The 14,357-nt window shown below is 37.0% G+C and overlaps 1 protein-coding gene across 1 annotated transcript in view; it reads right to left on the bottom strand.

The window, feature by feature from the left end:
- The window catches only part of LOC121423698 (leucine-rich repeat-containing protein 7-like), a 53,340-nt gene that overhangs the window by 9,849 nt on the left and 29,134 nt on the right, over positions 1–14,357 (bottom strand). The window contains exons 4-15 of the mRNA XM_041619123.1: positions 14,169–14,247; positions 13,363–13,509; positions 12,538–12,601; positions 11,737–11,811; positions 10,195–10,339; positions 8,696–8,898; positions 7,519–7,704; positions 5,914–6,016; positions 4,520–4,623; positions 3,944–4,129; positions 3,229–3,360; positions 663–761 (exon numbers count right to left, since the gene is read on the bottom strand). Of these exons, the coding sequence (XP_041475057.1) occupies positions 663–761; positions 3,229–3,360; positions 3,944–4,129; positions 4,520–4,623; positions 5,914–6,016; positions 7,519–7,704; positions 8,696–8,898; positions 10,195–10,339; positions 11,737–11,811; positions 12,538–12,601; positions 13,363–13,509; positions 14,169–14,247 (1,523 nt within the window). The remainder of the gene's footprint in view (positions 1–662; positions 762–3,228; positions 3,361–3,943; positions 4,130–4,519; positions 4,624–5,913; positions 6,017–7,518; positions 7,705–8,695; positions 8,899–10,194; positions 10,340–11,736; positions 11,812–12,537; positions 12,602–13,362; positions 13,510–14,168; positions 14,248–14,357) is intronic.

The following is a 14,357-nucleotide window of genomic DNA, read 5'->3' as shown; positions in this document are numbered from 1 at the left end:
TACATACTGTATGTACTGACTTTGCAATGATGCATTGTTGTTAGAACTTTTTTTTTTTTATATTTCAAGATAAAAAAACTTTCATCACATACAGTTTCAACTCCTGATTAAAATGCTTTCTTATATTGTCGAATCATTAAAGACTACACCAGAACATTTATTGGAGAGGAATATTGGCCCTAACCAGTGGTATATTTCTGGTATTTCATGAAGCTATTCAATATGTTACCATCATTTATCCCACCGCCCCCCTCAAAAAAATAAAGAGGGATAAATTTGATAGAACAAGTCATTCCCCTTATCATGAAGGCATCATCACTTCATAAGATCAACTTTGGTCGTTGACATACAACTTAGAGCGTAATTGAGCATCTTTGTGCTCTATGCTGCCCATTGCATTGCTTTCATTATTTTATGCACTGTATATTTCGAGCATTAGCGCATTCACACTAGACTCTCTCATATCGAACAGCAAGTTTTTCACAGGAGCCTATGGGATATTCATCGGTATTTGGTCATTTTAAGGATAAGCTCTGGCATTTAACGGGCAACTGATCCAGACCAAAATATGCATTTTTTATGTACCAGTTAAAAAAATCTATATGGATGATGATAACATTTACTGCATGGTAAACTTAGATGTAACAGTTATCATGCCATACCTTTTTGAACAAGCCTTTTCCTTTGGGAGAGACCCCTTCAGTATCGCTATCAGCAATTGATGTACGACGGATACGTGCTTTGTCTTTAGCTCTCTTCTCCTGCAAAGGACGACAAAGATTTTAGGAAGATGGTTTACTATTGCCAAAATATAACAACAAAATTATTGATATAAATGGATCTTTATTTTGTTAAATTATTAAGAGGAATCAACTTGGGATGAAATTATTTCACCTGGGGGGTGGTTAAGATAAAGTATGACTTAGAGTTGCACTTAAATGCCCAGTTACGAGTGGTATAAAAGGCATGACCGCATTGGTCAGATCATGCCATGGTGACGTGAACTACTGCGTATCAATCAATTAAATCACGTGTTGCATATCATGTATGTGCCGGCGTTTAAGTGCTACTCTATGTCATACTTCGATCTTTGTGAAACACCCCTCTGAACCGGAAACATGATGAACATATTTTCACAATCTTTCCAACATGTAAACTGTGTGCTTAATGGTAGCCCCATTTCACAAAACTTTCTCACCAGTGGTAAAATGGTCTAACAGCTTGGTAACATTGTTTAAAGGACAAGTCCACCCCAACAAAAACTTGATTTGAATAAAAAGAGGAAAATTCAACAAGCATAACACTGACAGTTTCATCAAAATCGGATGTAAAATAAGAAAGTTATGGCAATTTAAAATTTCGCTTATTTTCAACAAAATAGTTATATGAACGAGCCAGTTACATCCAAATGAGAGAGTTGATGACATCACTCACTCACTATTTCTTTTGTATTTTATTATATGAAATATGAAATATTGTTATTTTCTCGTCATTGTCATGTGAAATGAAGTTTCATTCCTCTCTGAACACGTGGAATTCGTAAAAATTGAAATATTGTATAATTCAAACAATAAAAAACAAAAGAAATAGTGAGTGAGTGACATCATCAACTCTCATTTGGATGTAACTGGCTCGTTCATATAACTATTTTGTTGAAAATAAGCGAAACTTTGAAATGTCATATCTTTCTTATTTTACATCCGATTTCGATGAAAATTTAAGCATTGTGCTTGTCTGATTTTTCTCTATTGATTCAAATCAACATTTTTCTGAGGTGGACTTGACCTTTAACAGCTTTTCTATATCATGGTTTTCATGAAGTGACAATTGGAGCGCAAAGAGACCATCCATGTTAAGTTTTATGCATTGGGGAATCAGTTCTTGAAAAGAACAAGTGGAATGCCTCTGGCCGTCTCACCTGCATCACGCGGTTCAATATAGCAGCATTGCTGACTCTGAATACTACTCTAACTCGCACAAGATGTTTAGTGATACATGGTTACTTTTATGTCCACTTTTTATGAACTAGACCAATAAACTTACAGAGATATGATGGTTATTCAACAAAAAACCCCAACATGGCCAAAGTTCATTGACCTTACATGACCTTTGACCTTGATCATGTGACCTGAAACTCGAACAGGATGTTCAGTGATACTTGATTACTGTTATGTACAAGTTTCATGAATCAGATCCATAAACTTTCAAAGTTATGATGGTAATTCAACAGATACACCCAATTCGGCCAAAGTTCATTGACCTTTGACCTTGGCCATGTGACCTGAAACGCGCACAGGATGTTCAGTGATACTTGATTACTCTAATGTCCAAGTTTAATGAACTAGACCAATAAACTTTCAAAGTTATGATGGTAATTCAACAGATACCCCCGATTCGGCCAAAGTTCATTGACCCTAAATGACCTTTGACCTTAATCATGAGACCTCAAACTTGCACAAAATTTTCAATGATGCTTGATTACTATTTTGTCCAAGTTTCATGAATCAGATCCATAAACTTTCAAAGTTATGAGGGGAAATCAACAGATATCCCCAATTTGGCCAAAGTTCATTGACCCTAAATGACCTTTGACCTTGGTCATGTGACATGAACCTCATGTAGGATGTTCAGTGATACTTGATTAACCTTATGTCCAAGTTTCATGAACTAGGTCCATATATTTTCTAAGTTATGATGACATTTCAAAAACTTAACCTCGGGTTAAGATTTCGATGTTGATTCCTCCAACATGGTCTAAGTTTATTGACCCTAAATGACCTTTGACCTTGGTCATGTGACATGAAACTCTAATAGGATGTTCAGTAATACTTGATTAACCTTATGGCCAAGTTTTATTAACCAGGTCCATATACTTTCTAAGTTATGACGTCATTTCAAAACTTTAACCTCAGGTTAAGATTTGATGTTGACGCCGCCGCCGCCGCTGTCGGAAAAGCGGCGCCTATAGTCTCACTTTGCTTCGCAGGTGAGACAAAAATGGAAAATAGAAAAAAAGGAAAAAAAAGAGAAAAAGATCAATACATTATCACTCTTTTACAGAACCAAAATATAACAGTGAATTAAAAACGAAAAACGTTTAGCAGTGAACTTCATTTTGTTTGCTTCTTGCAGATGACAATGTGTGATATCAAAAGTATAAAACTTATTCAATAGATAACAGATCATAACAAAACCACAAAGAATTAAATTCTTTGAGAGTTCCCTGACCTTATCTGCCTGGAACAGATGCAGGCTATCACTAATAGTTGACCCTGGTGACCTTGGCCTTGTGACCTTTGCCTCTCTGATCCGTATCCCATCCAGCTCCAGCTCTCGTCTGCCTCGGACCCGTCTCGAACCCTGTCCCCAAAAGCAAAAGTAATAATGTTGGCAATTGCAAAGGAAATGGCCAAATGACAACTTTAATAATAGTAAAACATTCTTTTATAGCGCATATCACATTATTATTATAACGTCTCTATGCGCTTTTGATTGGCTGAGAGGTGTCTGAATGTTACTATGGTAACTGTCAGATAAAAAATTACTTTTCAGATCAAACATGTACCACAGCTTTCATCAGATTTGCCAACTTGGGGGAATGAGGAACTGTAATCGGTGACCCACAAAATTGTATTTTGAAATATTGATCCAGAATTGACCTTTGGTCCAGTTACCTGACATTACATTCATTCAATTACCTCAACTAGTGTAAGTTTTATGAAATAGAGATATATAAAGACAATATTTCTCAATTGCATACATTTTCTGAAAGAAAAAAAAAAGTATATAGTTTTGGTATTTATTTTTTAAAGAAAAATATTATTTGATGAGGAACGGAATGTAATTTCGATTGCAAGATGGCAATAAATACAGCAAAAACGTAACGGTTGGCAGCTCTGTTTCATGGACTAATCCCCTGATAGAGAAAGATCTCTTGACATACCCTTGTATCAACTGAAGGCTTGCTTGGGAGCAGTTCCATCTGAGGACTCTGGACCTTATCCTTGAGGTGTGGTTTCTTGCTTGGAATGTGACCGTTGGATGGGGCTGCAACAACCCCCATCCTGAACCGAGGTCTCACCGTCTCCTTAGGGTAAGGAGTGGTAGCCCTGGCCGTGTTCTTCTGATGCTGTACCATAAGAGAGGAACATGACCAGAGATAAAATAAAACAAGATAAAATACTGTTTGGTAGCACTTCCTATATCGACTCCTAGTCTGCACGGATTTGAAACTTTGTTTGAAAGTATCCACTTTTGGGTAAGGGATGGTTGCTTTGGCTGTCATCTACTGACGCTGTATCATACACACCAAATTATATGAGCCTAGGTTAAGTTAAACTGAAGTTATCACGTTTACAAGTACTGCAGAAGGATAAGATGAAAATAAGTCACAGTGACCTTGACCTTTGGCCTCTTGACCTCGAAATCAAGAGGGTAAGGTAAGGGTAACAAGGGTAAGGCCCAGTAAAAGAGTGATCATCTAGTGGAATAACACTTTTCCCGCAGATTTGTTTCATACCTCAGATTCTGATTCTTCCACATCAAATATAATCCTGGATCTTTTGGCTCTCTCCTGCTCCCACACAGATGGATGAAAGCTTTCCCCGTCACTCAGATAGGAATCTATACACAAACACAGAAACAAATATATAGGAATGTAGCATCAAGTCTGGTTTAAACTTATGCCATGGTTTAAGTCTTTGCTAAAATTATAGCAAGCTGAACATTGTACATTTCTCATTTTTACTGTGTCATTACTTCATCAGTGTTCTCAGTGTTTTCCATGGAAATTCATTTTATGATTTTTTTATGATTTATGATGTTTATCTTTTTAAACATTCCGGTAGTCAAATGCTATATATGGTAGAGACTTGGCTTCCCATTTCTATAATGCAAATTCTGTGTTCTGTGGTGTTCTATGCATCACATTTGGTGTTCATAGCACCAGATTGTGTTCTTAGCACCAGATTGTGTTCTTAGCACCAGATTCTGTTTTCTAAGTAACATATCGTGTGTTATAAGCAGAACATTCTGTTTTTTCTAACCACATTGTGTCAGATGCATAAAAAGTAACAATTGCTTTCTCTAGGCTTTTGCTTGATTCTGTATGCATAAAAATGAGCGAGCAAATGCTTTTGCTAGTAAGTTCAAGCAAACGCTACCTGACTGCTGGCATTTCCTTGACGATTAAGCTGTTGCTACAAAGCATATGCATAAAGCAAGCATTTCGCTTGCACGTTTAAGCATTTGCTTGGGTTTTTTTCAAGCTCCGTCAAAGCAGCTTGAGCGTTTGCTTGATCAGGACCTACATGTATTTGTTTTCTTCCTAATAAGAGCAAACCAAATGCCACATATATAAATCTATCAAAAAGAAACAAGTCACTTTGACACCACAGCTAAGGAAAAGATGTTCTAGGAAAGAAGTGGTAATTTGTACTGCCACATCTTTGTGTTTGAGTCTTGCCTTTTCTGTGAGTCCTGTTTGCACTAGTGTGACGTCGCTTTCATTAAACCGCTAGCAATTGCTTTCTGAAGGCAAGAAAAGGGTTCAAGCACTAGCAAAGGGATATACATATGAAACAGAGCAATTGCTGAAGCATGATCTTTGCTTGGCTAGCTAAATGTATTGCTTTTACTTGAATCAATTGCTTGCCAGCAATTACTACTTTTTATGTATCTGACCCATTATGTGTCCTAAGCACCAAATTCTGTGTTCTTAGGTGACAGGTAAAACATACTGAAAACCTTTGAAAAACCATGTACATTTTTTTTTTATTGGATATTGCTTTGATTTTATTGATTTTCATTGTATATATTTTGTCATTTTATTTCTTTTTGGCGTGAAATTTCATTTCCTGTGAAATTCTGTTGTTTTCCCATTACATAATAATGAAGAATTTTCATGAAATCTACCTTCTTCATAATCTTGTGGTCGCTGTGGGAACATGAAGCATGTGAGGACTCGGGTTCCAATCTGATCTACAAACTCTGACTGCAGTTGAATCAATGGCTTGGACTGCAAATAATAAGTACAGAAAAATGATAATGCAGATAAAATATTGAACTCTTGATCAGAATAAATCTATTTTGACATTTTTTTCACAGGAACAATAAGTCATTGACAATGTTACTATAAAATTAGAAAAAATAAACTAAACTAGGGCCGAGTAATAAAGTATAAACACAGACCAAATGACCCATAAATGTTTACTCATTTGAAAATCGTAAAAACCTTATATAGATCTAGGGGGAAAAAAATCGAAAAAGTTGATTAAATTTCACATTTTACAATATCAAATCCATCAAATGAACTTTTATTTTTCAAAGTTCCTTGCAATTATTTTGAATTATTTGGAAATTACAAAAAAATGATTCACCGCTTTCTTGACATTAAAAGATCGTTTTAAGATGTCACACTCAGTTAAACCATGAAAGTCTAAATGTTGGACTACAATCATCATTTGATGAAAGGAGCTTCTGTATGGGTTTCTTAAGAAATCAGTCTCTGCTTGATGGAATAACAGTATCAGGAGTTTGCAGATGTGTAGGGTAGATACAGTTTCGACCAATAGAGGTTAAAATGCACAGACCACCAGTAGGGGAAGGCGGGGTAAGTTGTGACAGTTTTTGCTTTTTGCATGTTAGAATTGATATGATTAATAATCTTGTCGAAATAAGTACCTTGCCTTGAAATTTCATTCTTCTGAAATATTTTCCACCTATATATAACTTTCTACCCCAACACTGAAAGTCATCGTGACCTTTGAAAAAAACGATGTCAAATGGCTCAACTTGCCCCATATATGGGGTAAGTTTGAGCCAACTTCTGGGGTAAGTTGAGCCACAAAAACTGTACAAAATGTATGGGGGGAGAACCAGCATGTCAATTTTTTTTTATCTTTTCACCTGCTAATTCTCTATAAATACTAACATCCTGTAAAAGGAAAAGAGCAGTCATGTAAATTTGCTCCTTTCAGCCTGCATTTCAATCGATTTTTATGGTTTGTTTGTTTTTTAGATACATTACCATAGGAATTACCATGGCTCAACTTGCCCCATGCTGTTTGGCTCAACTTACCCCAGTCCGAACTTAGTGTGATAATTTTGTATCCACACATTTATTATGCATCCATCATATAAAAGACTATGACAAGAATGAAGATCCATACCTGGACTAATAATGTTGTTATCATGTCTTTATTATATTTAAAGACGTGTGTGTTTATAAAGCACTTATCTATTTCACACTCTTTTTTACTTTTTTGGCTGAAATTCATATTTTTCCCTCTAAAAACTACTTTTTGTTTCAAAGTTGGAAACAATGTGGTGGGGTTAGGGGTTATGCTATGGGTCATCAATACATGACACCACCACAATGTCTGACTCATTCATTATTGGCCTGGGGCTGGTGGCTCAACTTGCCCCTATGCTCAACTTACCCGCCTTCCCCTACCCATCAAGTATTAATGTAAATGAATCAAGGGATCTACTAGATTAATAAGTGAAGCGAAAGCCTACCTGATTCTCTGACAGCCACAATGCCTGCAGGTTCTTGAGTTTGGTGAAGCTGTAAGGCAACGACTGAAGACGGTTGTTACTAAGATTGACCACGGTCAGCTTTGAGATGCGGCCAATCTCATCGGGAAGGACCTGAAGGTAGTTACCCCTCAGAGAGAGTAAGGTGATTCCATTGCAGCTTCCAAGCTGTGTAATAAAAAAAAACACAAGGTAGATCAAGAGGTGTGAATCATATACTAGTACTTTTAATAAAAGTGATATTGACCACAGTCATTTTTAAGATGCGGCCAATCTCATCGGGAATGACCTGAAGGTAGTTACCCCTCAGAGGGAGTAAGGTCATTCCACTGCAGCTACCAAGCTGTGTAATAAACAAACATTGAGTGGTTTCAAGTTCAGTGTTGATCTTTTGGTGCTGTGTTAGATCAATTTTTACAGGAGTATAACAACATAAAATGAAGATGGTCCTGAAAAGTCGTTCACTAGTTGTTGAGATGTCGATAATGTGATCTGGTTCAGTTTTACAAACTCTGAATAAGTTTTGGAGCTAGGAGGTCAATCCAAATTGTGCTTCCAACACCAATACAACGCCAACACCGGACTTGAATTCACCAAGTAGGTAGATCAAGTGGTGTGAATTTATATTCTTAATTTAAGTGATATTGACCAGGGTCAGCTTTGAGAGGCGGTTGATCTCATCGGGAAGGACCTGAAGGTAATTACCTCTCAGAGACAGTAGGGTAATTCCACTGGAGCTATATATTCTAAATTAAAGTGAGATTGACCATGGTCAGCTCTGAGATGTGGCCAGTCTCATCGGGAAGGACCAAAGCGATGATTGGATACATGAACGATATAAATACCCTATGTTCCTGAAGACGGACAGTCAACCTGTCCGAAATGTCGAGTCTCTCTACTACTCATCATCTCTACTCGCCGACTCAAGCCAGCATCTCCTCATCAGCTCTACTACTCAAGCTGTTCTCACTCAACATTCCTTCTGGTTTACAGTCCTTTTCAGGACTATTTTCAAGAAAGAATACTCTACTCTCAAATCTCCACTTTCTCGCCTATCCATTTCTCCTCTTCTTCTATCCACTGTTTCTATAATACTCCACATGGTGTACCGTAAACCACATCAGCAATATGTTATTTTTGTCCTTATTGTCATTATTACCTCGGCGGGAACACTCTGCAGCATGTTGTCGTCTACGTTGAGGTGGCGTAGTCGGCGCAGGAGGCCAATGCTTGGTGGCAGCTCCTCCAAATCATTAGCACTCAAGATGAGCTCCTCAAGAGATACCAGTCCACCGATGGAGATGGGGAGGGAAGCTAACTGGTTGTTGTCGGCTTTCAAGGTCGTCAGGCTACTCAGTTGACCTGGATTGATCAGAACAATGGGAACATGTATCTTTGAGACTAAAAATTGGTTATTTCATTTTCTGTTGTTGAAGTACCACAACATCCTTGCAAATCAACTGGATGTTCGCATTACTTCAAATACAGAATTCAATTAAGAAAAACAATAAAGAGGATTGATCTCATGACTTTTTGATCTGAGTTTGAAGAAAGGTCATTGCACTAGTGCCATTAACTTCATTTTGGCAAGGCATTGATGGTTATTATATAATCCCTCTGGAGGTGAAAACAGTCCTCAGTTGCTTACTGACAAGCACATGTATACACATTGTTTATCTAATAACAAGAATAAAATAATAATAAAAAAAGATGTTGATTAAATTAAAAAAAATTAGATTTTGAACGCAAATGAAAATGAAGTGAACTGTGATTGCTCCTCTTTTATACTACTGAAAAAGTGAAATGAAAGCATGTATAGTAAATTGTCAATAACAGAGATTTCAAACATTTTGAGGACCAAGAAAATAGGATTCAGGTTGAGAAATTCCACCTAACTGCAATAGACACGTAGTAAAATGATTTTGTAGAAAACATGTACGTCTCTAGAAAACTGCCATATCTTTTCACAGAGCATAATACAAAATACAACAAAAAGGGACAGGTGGATTCTCTACATGTATAACATCTTTTTCTTTTTTTTTTGTTATGCTTAAAGGCTTTTCAGTCTATTTTAGACTATTTAAGCCATCACAACAACAACAACAACAATAATAATAATAAACATTATTTGTATAGCAGTTATCACAAAACATGTGTCTAAGCATGCAATACTTGGACAATTACAGAGGTGCTCAAAAGATAGTGAACCCCACCACAAAATGAACATATTTAAAGTGTTCAAGTTCTGCCATGTATAAGATATTTAATTGTGAAGTCAGGTGATAAGATATCACATTCAATAGAGTTTGTTTCTCTAGGCTTCCTGAACACAGAAGTGTTGTTGTCTAGATTCAACACTTTGCAAGAAGGGGTGCATTTTGTGGAGGGGTTCACTAACTTTTGAGCACAACTGTATAGTGGAGACGCGATAGCTCAGTCGGTAGAGCGGGGGATTCGTATTCCGGTGACCCAGGTTCGATTCCCATTTGGTGCGCTAGTGCCCTTTGGTAAGGCATTAATCCTCAGTACCAGGTCCTTCGCAGAGGACCTTAAGCTGTCGGTCCTCTGGTTGCTTGCTTACAAGCATTCTTGCTTTCTTAGCAATCAGGTAAAAAATCACGACCAACCACCATATTGTACTTTTAAAGATGTTCTTACCAATGTTCTCTGGAAGTTGATGAAGGAAGTTCTTTGAGAGATGAAGGTCGGTGAGGCTCTCAAGTTTATCCATCTCGGCAGGTAGGTATTCAAGACGATTACATGATGCATCAAAGTATACCAGATCAGTCAGGTTACCAAATGACTGCAAACGGAGTGAGCAAGGATGCATAATCAAATTTGAAATACTATTGCTATTAATAATCCTTCAATTTATATGTTATGTCTGTAATTGGTGTTTAAAAATGTTGTCATAATTCTAAATTCAAATGAAGCTCAACTTGGCTACTAGGATGATTTCATGGCCCCGTCTTACAAAGAGTTGCGATTGATCTGATCAATCACAACTATGCAAAGCCAGCAAAGTCTACATATGAAATGCATGTTTGTTCAAAAAAAAAATTTGAGATATATGAATGTACATCCATAAATTCATTGATTTCTTGATAATTTGGTGTGTTCTCGATTGTTTACAAAGGACATTTTGCACATTTCCTGTATAAAAAATTATGACACTGATGGATTTCTATACAGTTATGATTGTTTGGATCAATCGTAACTCTTTGTAAGACAGGGCCCATATTTACGATTGATCCGCCCATCCATCCACACTTATGTGTCTAAGCATTTATCTATAATGCTGATTTATTCATACAAGACAATATATTATACTTAAAGCTTGTGTATAGTTTTGGTAAATCCACCAAAATGCACCTATCACTATTCCAATTCATTGCTAGCTAATATGAATGGATATGCCCTATAACAGTTATGATGTGGAGGATATGAAATGAAAATGTGTTTTACAGGATAAATTTTGCGATTTTACATGGAAATTTAACTTGATCAGGTCACCCGATCAAATTAAAATATCTGTGTGTTTTTGTCTTTCAATTAAACCCTATTCCAAATCATGGAATGGGCTGAAACTTTCAAGATATGTTCTTTGTCTGTAACTTTTGGATATCTAATCACTAAATTTATACATGTAAGATAAGTGCTTGAATGCCCATTTTTTAAATTTAAAACAAGCATCACCGAGAGAGGGCGCTATATATCCAAGATTTGAATATTTGAAATTTTCTCAGAGAAGTGCAGTTGGAAAAATATCTAACGGTCTCTACGCTTCAGTAAGAATGTCATTTTAGAAGATATTCGATTATCAATCACATTATTGACCCTTTACCAAAGCTATACACAGGCTTTAAAAAGAATTAAGCACTAAAACAACAAGCAATTGTGTGATGCATAAAATGCTCCATCTCTTCAATACTGTGCATTAATGAATAATTTTTTATTCTGCATATGTTTTTCCTTTTTTCACAGAAAAGATATACTTTTTTCATACAACATAGAAATACATTCAAGATGTTGCTGCCACTAAAATACTGATCACACACTAAACTGCAAGAAACTTGTTCTAGAAGCTAAATTTGCGGCCAAGGTCTGATTACTGGGTTAAGGACTATGTCTATCTTCAAATGATCTTGGATGATCATTTAGCTACTTTCTTTTTATTGAGTAAAGCCAGTGGTTGTTTACCTGAGGTAGCTGTGTCACTTTGTTGGTATCTATCCAGACCTCTGTTAACTTTGTGAGACACCCTATCACATCAGGCTACAGGAATAAAAAAATGAAAATATTCAAACACAATTCATAAAATTCAAATCATTATGTTCTTGGTATTTTTTCTACCTAGCTCCTTAAAAAAACATCACATTTCCACTGTTCTTGTACAGAAATTTCAGCAAGAAATAAATTATAAATGACCTTTTTAAACAAAGTTATCACTGCAATGTTGGAAAACATACTAAAGGTGAACTTGGATATATGGACCTTATGTTCCCCATAGTCAAAAGCAATTTTTTTTCGACCACATTATGCAAACATGTGTTATATACCTCGTCTAAATTGAATTTAAGTGTAACACATTTCTGTGGCCTTTAGATTTGGCTTTGGCAAAGTTACATGAATCAATCTTTATTCTCAAAAGACAACATAGGTTATATAGGTACATATATATAGAAACACATATTCATTCAGTGAAAGCAATGAGCAGTTCAAAATCAGAAGGAGGGGGGGGGGGGGCTACAGCTCATAAAAATTACACAATATGGTTGATAACGTAAATTAAACTTAAATATTGTACATGCACAACATAATAAACAATGATAAATTTGCTCATTTAATTTCATGTAATTTCATTATTATTAGTTGTTCATTGTAAAGCGCTTTGGTCATATTTTCGGTAAAGCGCTATGCAAGTACCTGTTATGTATGTATGTATGTATGTATCATTCCTTTATCAATAAGGAAAACAAAGTTTAAAGATATGTTGCTTACAATTTCCCTGAAGCTGTTCTGCCCAAGGTCAAGTCTCTCTAGCTCTGTCAATCTTGAAATGGACCTAAACATAGCAAAGGGTGAGAGGTTTTGAAATTATGCATAGTGCTTTCTCATTGCTAATAATCAACCTTCAACAATGTCCTTCTCAGCTTTAATAATCTTCATCAACACCACCAAAATCATGGTCAATGTCAACGTCATCATCGTCACCATCATGATCAACACTGTCATCAACCTCATCATCATCACCTGCACTGCAATTGTCATTATCACCAATATGATCATCATCGTCATGACTCATCATCATCTCCACCGAAATCATAATCATCACCACAAGCATCATCATCATCGTGTTAACAGTACTACCAGCAATACCCTTTTTTGTCACCATCATCACTACTGCTGCTACCAAAACATCGTTCCCTCAATCATCATTTCCCCCTTACTTTTGAAGAGCTTTGAGCCTATTTTCCGTCAGCTCTAAGCCCTCCAGCCTAGCCAGTCTCTCATAGCAAACAGGAAGGTAGTCTGGGAGGGTGTCATTGAGGTTAACAACTACCATCATTATCACCACCACCAGCACCACCATAACACCTCACCTTTCCCCACAATCATCATTTCCCCCTTACTTTGGAAGAGCTTTGAGCCTATTTTCCCTCAGCTCCAAGACCTCCAGCCTAGCCAGTCTCTCAAAGCACACAGGTAAGTGGTCAGTGAGGGTGTCAGTGACGTAGTAACTACTGCATTGTTACCACCACAAGCACCATCACCCAAGCCACCATCATTGCACCTCACCATGCCCTACGACTATTTTCCCCTTACTTTGGAAGAGCTTTGAGCCTATTTTCCCTCAGCTCCAGCACCTTGAGCCTTGCCAGTCTCCCAAAGCTAGCAGGTAGGTAGTCCAAAAGAGTGTCATTGAGATAGAGATGACTTAAGTTCATCAGCTGAGTGAACCCTTCTGGAAGCCTATAAGTAAAAACAAAATTGAGAGTTGAACAGAAAGGTTTTTAAAAAGGGACTGCACACATCCCTTGGATTCTTCCATGAATTTCAAAGTGATTAAGTGATACATAAAATCATACTGTAGATCTCCCCGGTTATTTGTAATGAGGTGAAGTCACCATACATTGTACATTTTAAAGCGCTTCCAGATTTACTTAACCCCGGTCATCGGATTCAATGAGCCATTCCTAAACACAACGTATGCGCATCCTCCACTCCCTGGGGGGTATTCCAGCCAGTCACCACTGAGGCGCACACAATGTTAGACATGCTACAATGACTTCCACATCCTACCAGGTACTACCCGGTTAGCACCTGGAGAGTGGCAAAGTGTGGATTGACGCCTTGCCAAAGGACGGTAAGCCATGATGGGATTTAAACACACGAGCCTCTGGTTACAAGGCAAGTGTCAGAACCACTATACCACGGTTCTTGCTCTCAGAGCAGGTTCTGGCGCTGCATGTGAAAAACCCCCATTACCATCATATTAACTTTGTCTAACAACAGGTACACTAATAATAACTACAAGTTATTCTGCAGTGATCTTAGATTTTACAAAGTTTCATATTTGACAAGTAACTCGGACAGATAAAGATGTAGCTATTTCACGATTGATAACTTACTTTCCTAGAGGATTCACACTAACTTCAACCAGCCGGAGATTTTTACAGCATTTGATGTTGTCAGGAAGCTCCACAATACCTGCAAAGTAATCAACATCAACACATCAAATTTAATCTTGAAAATGATCATAATTCCGTAACACAAAGATTAGTGATCAATCGCTAAATGAACTGACCAATCAATATCAA

Source organism: Lytechinus variegatus, chromosome 11 (assembly GCF_018143015.1).
Source record: "Lytechinus variegatus isolate NC3 chromosome 11, Lvar_3.0, whole genome shotgun sequence".
In the NCBI taxonomy this organism is placed as follows: domain Eukaryota; kingdom Metazoa; phylum Echinodermata; class Echinoidea; order Temnopleuroida; family Toxopneustidae; genus Lytechinus; species Lytechinus variegatus.
The sequence above is the reverse complement of the archived record's forward strand: the minus strand, read 5'-3'. Positions and strand labels throughout refer to the sequence as shown.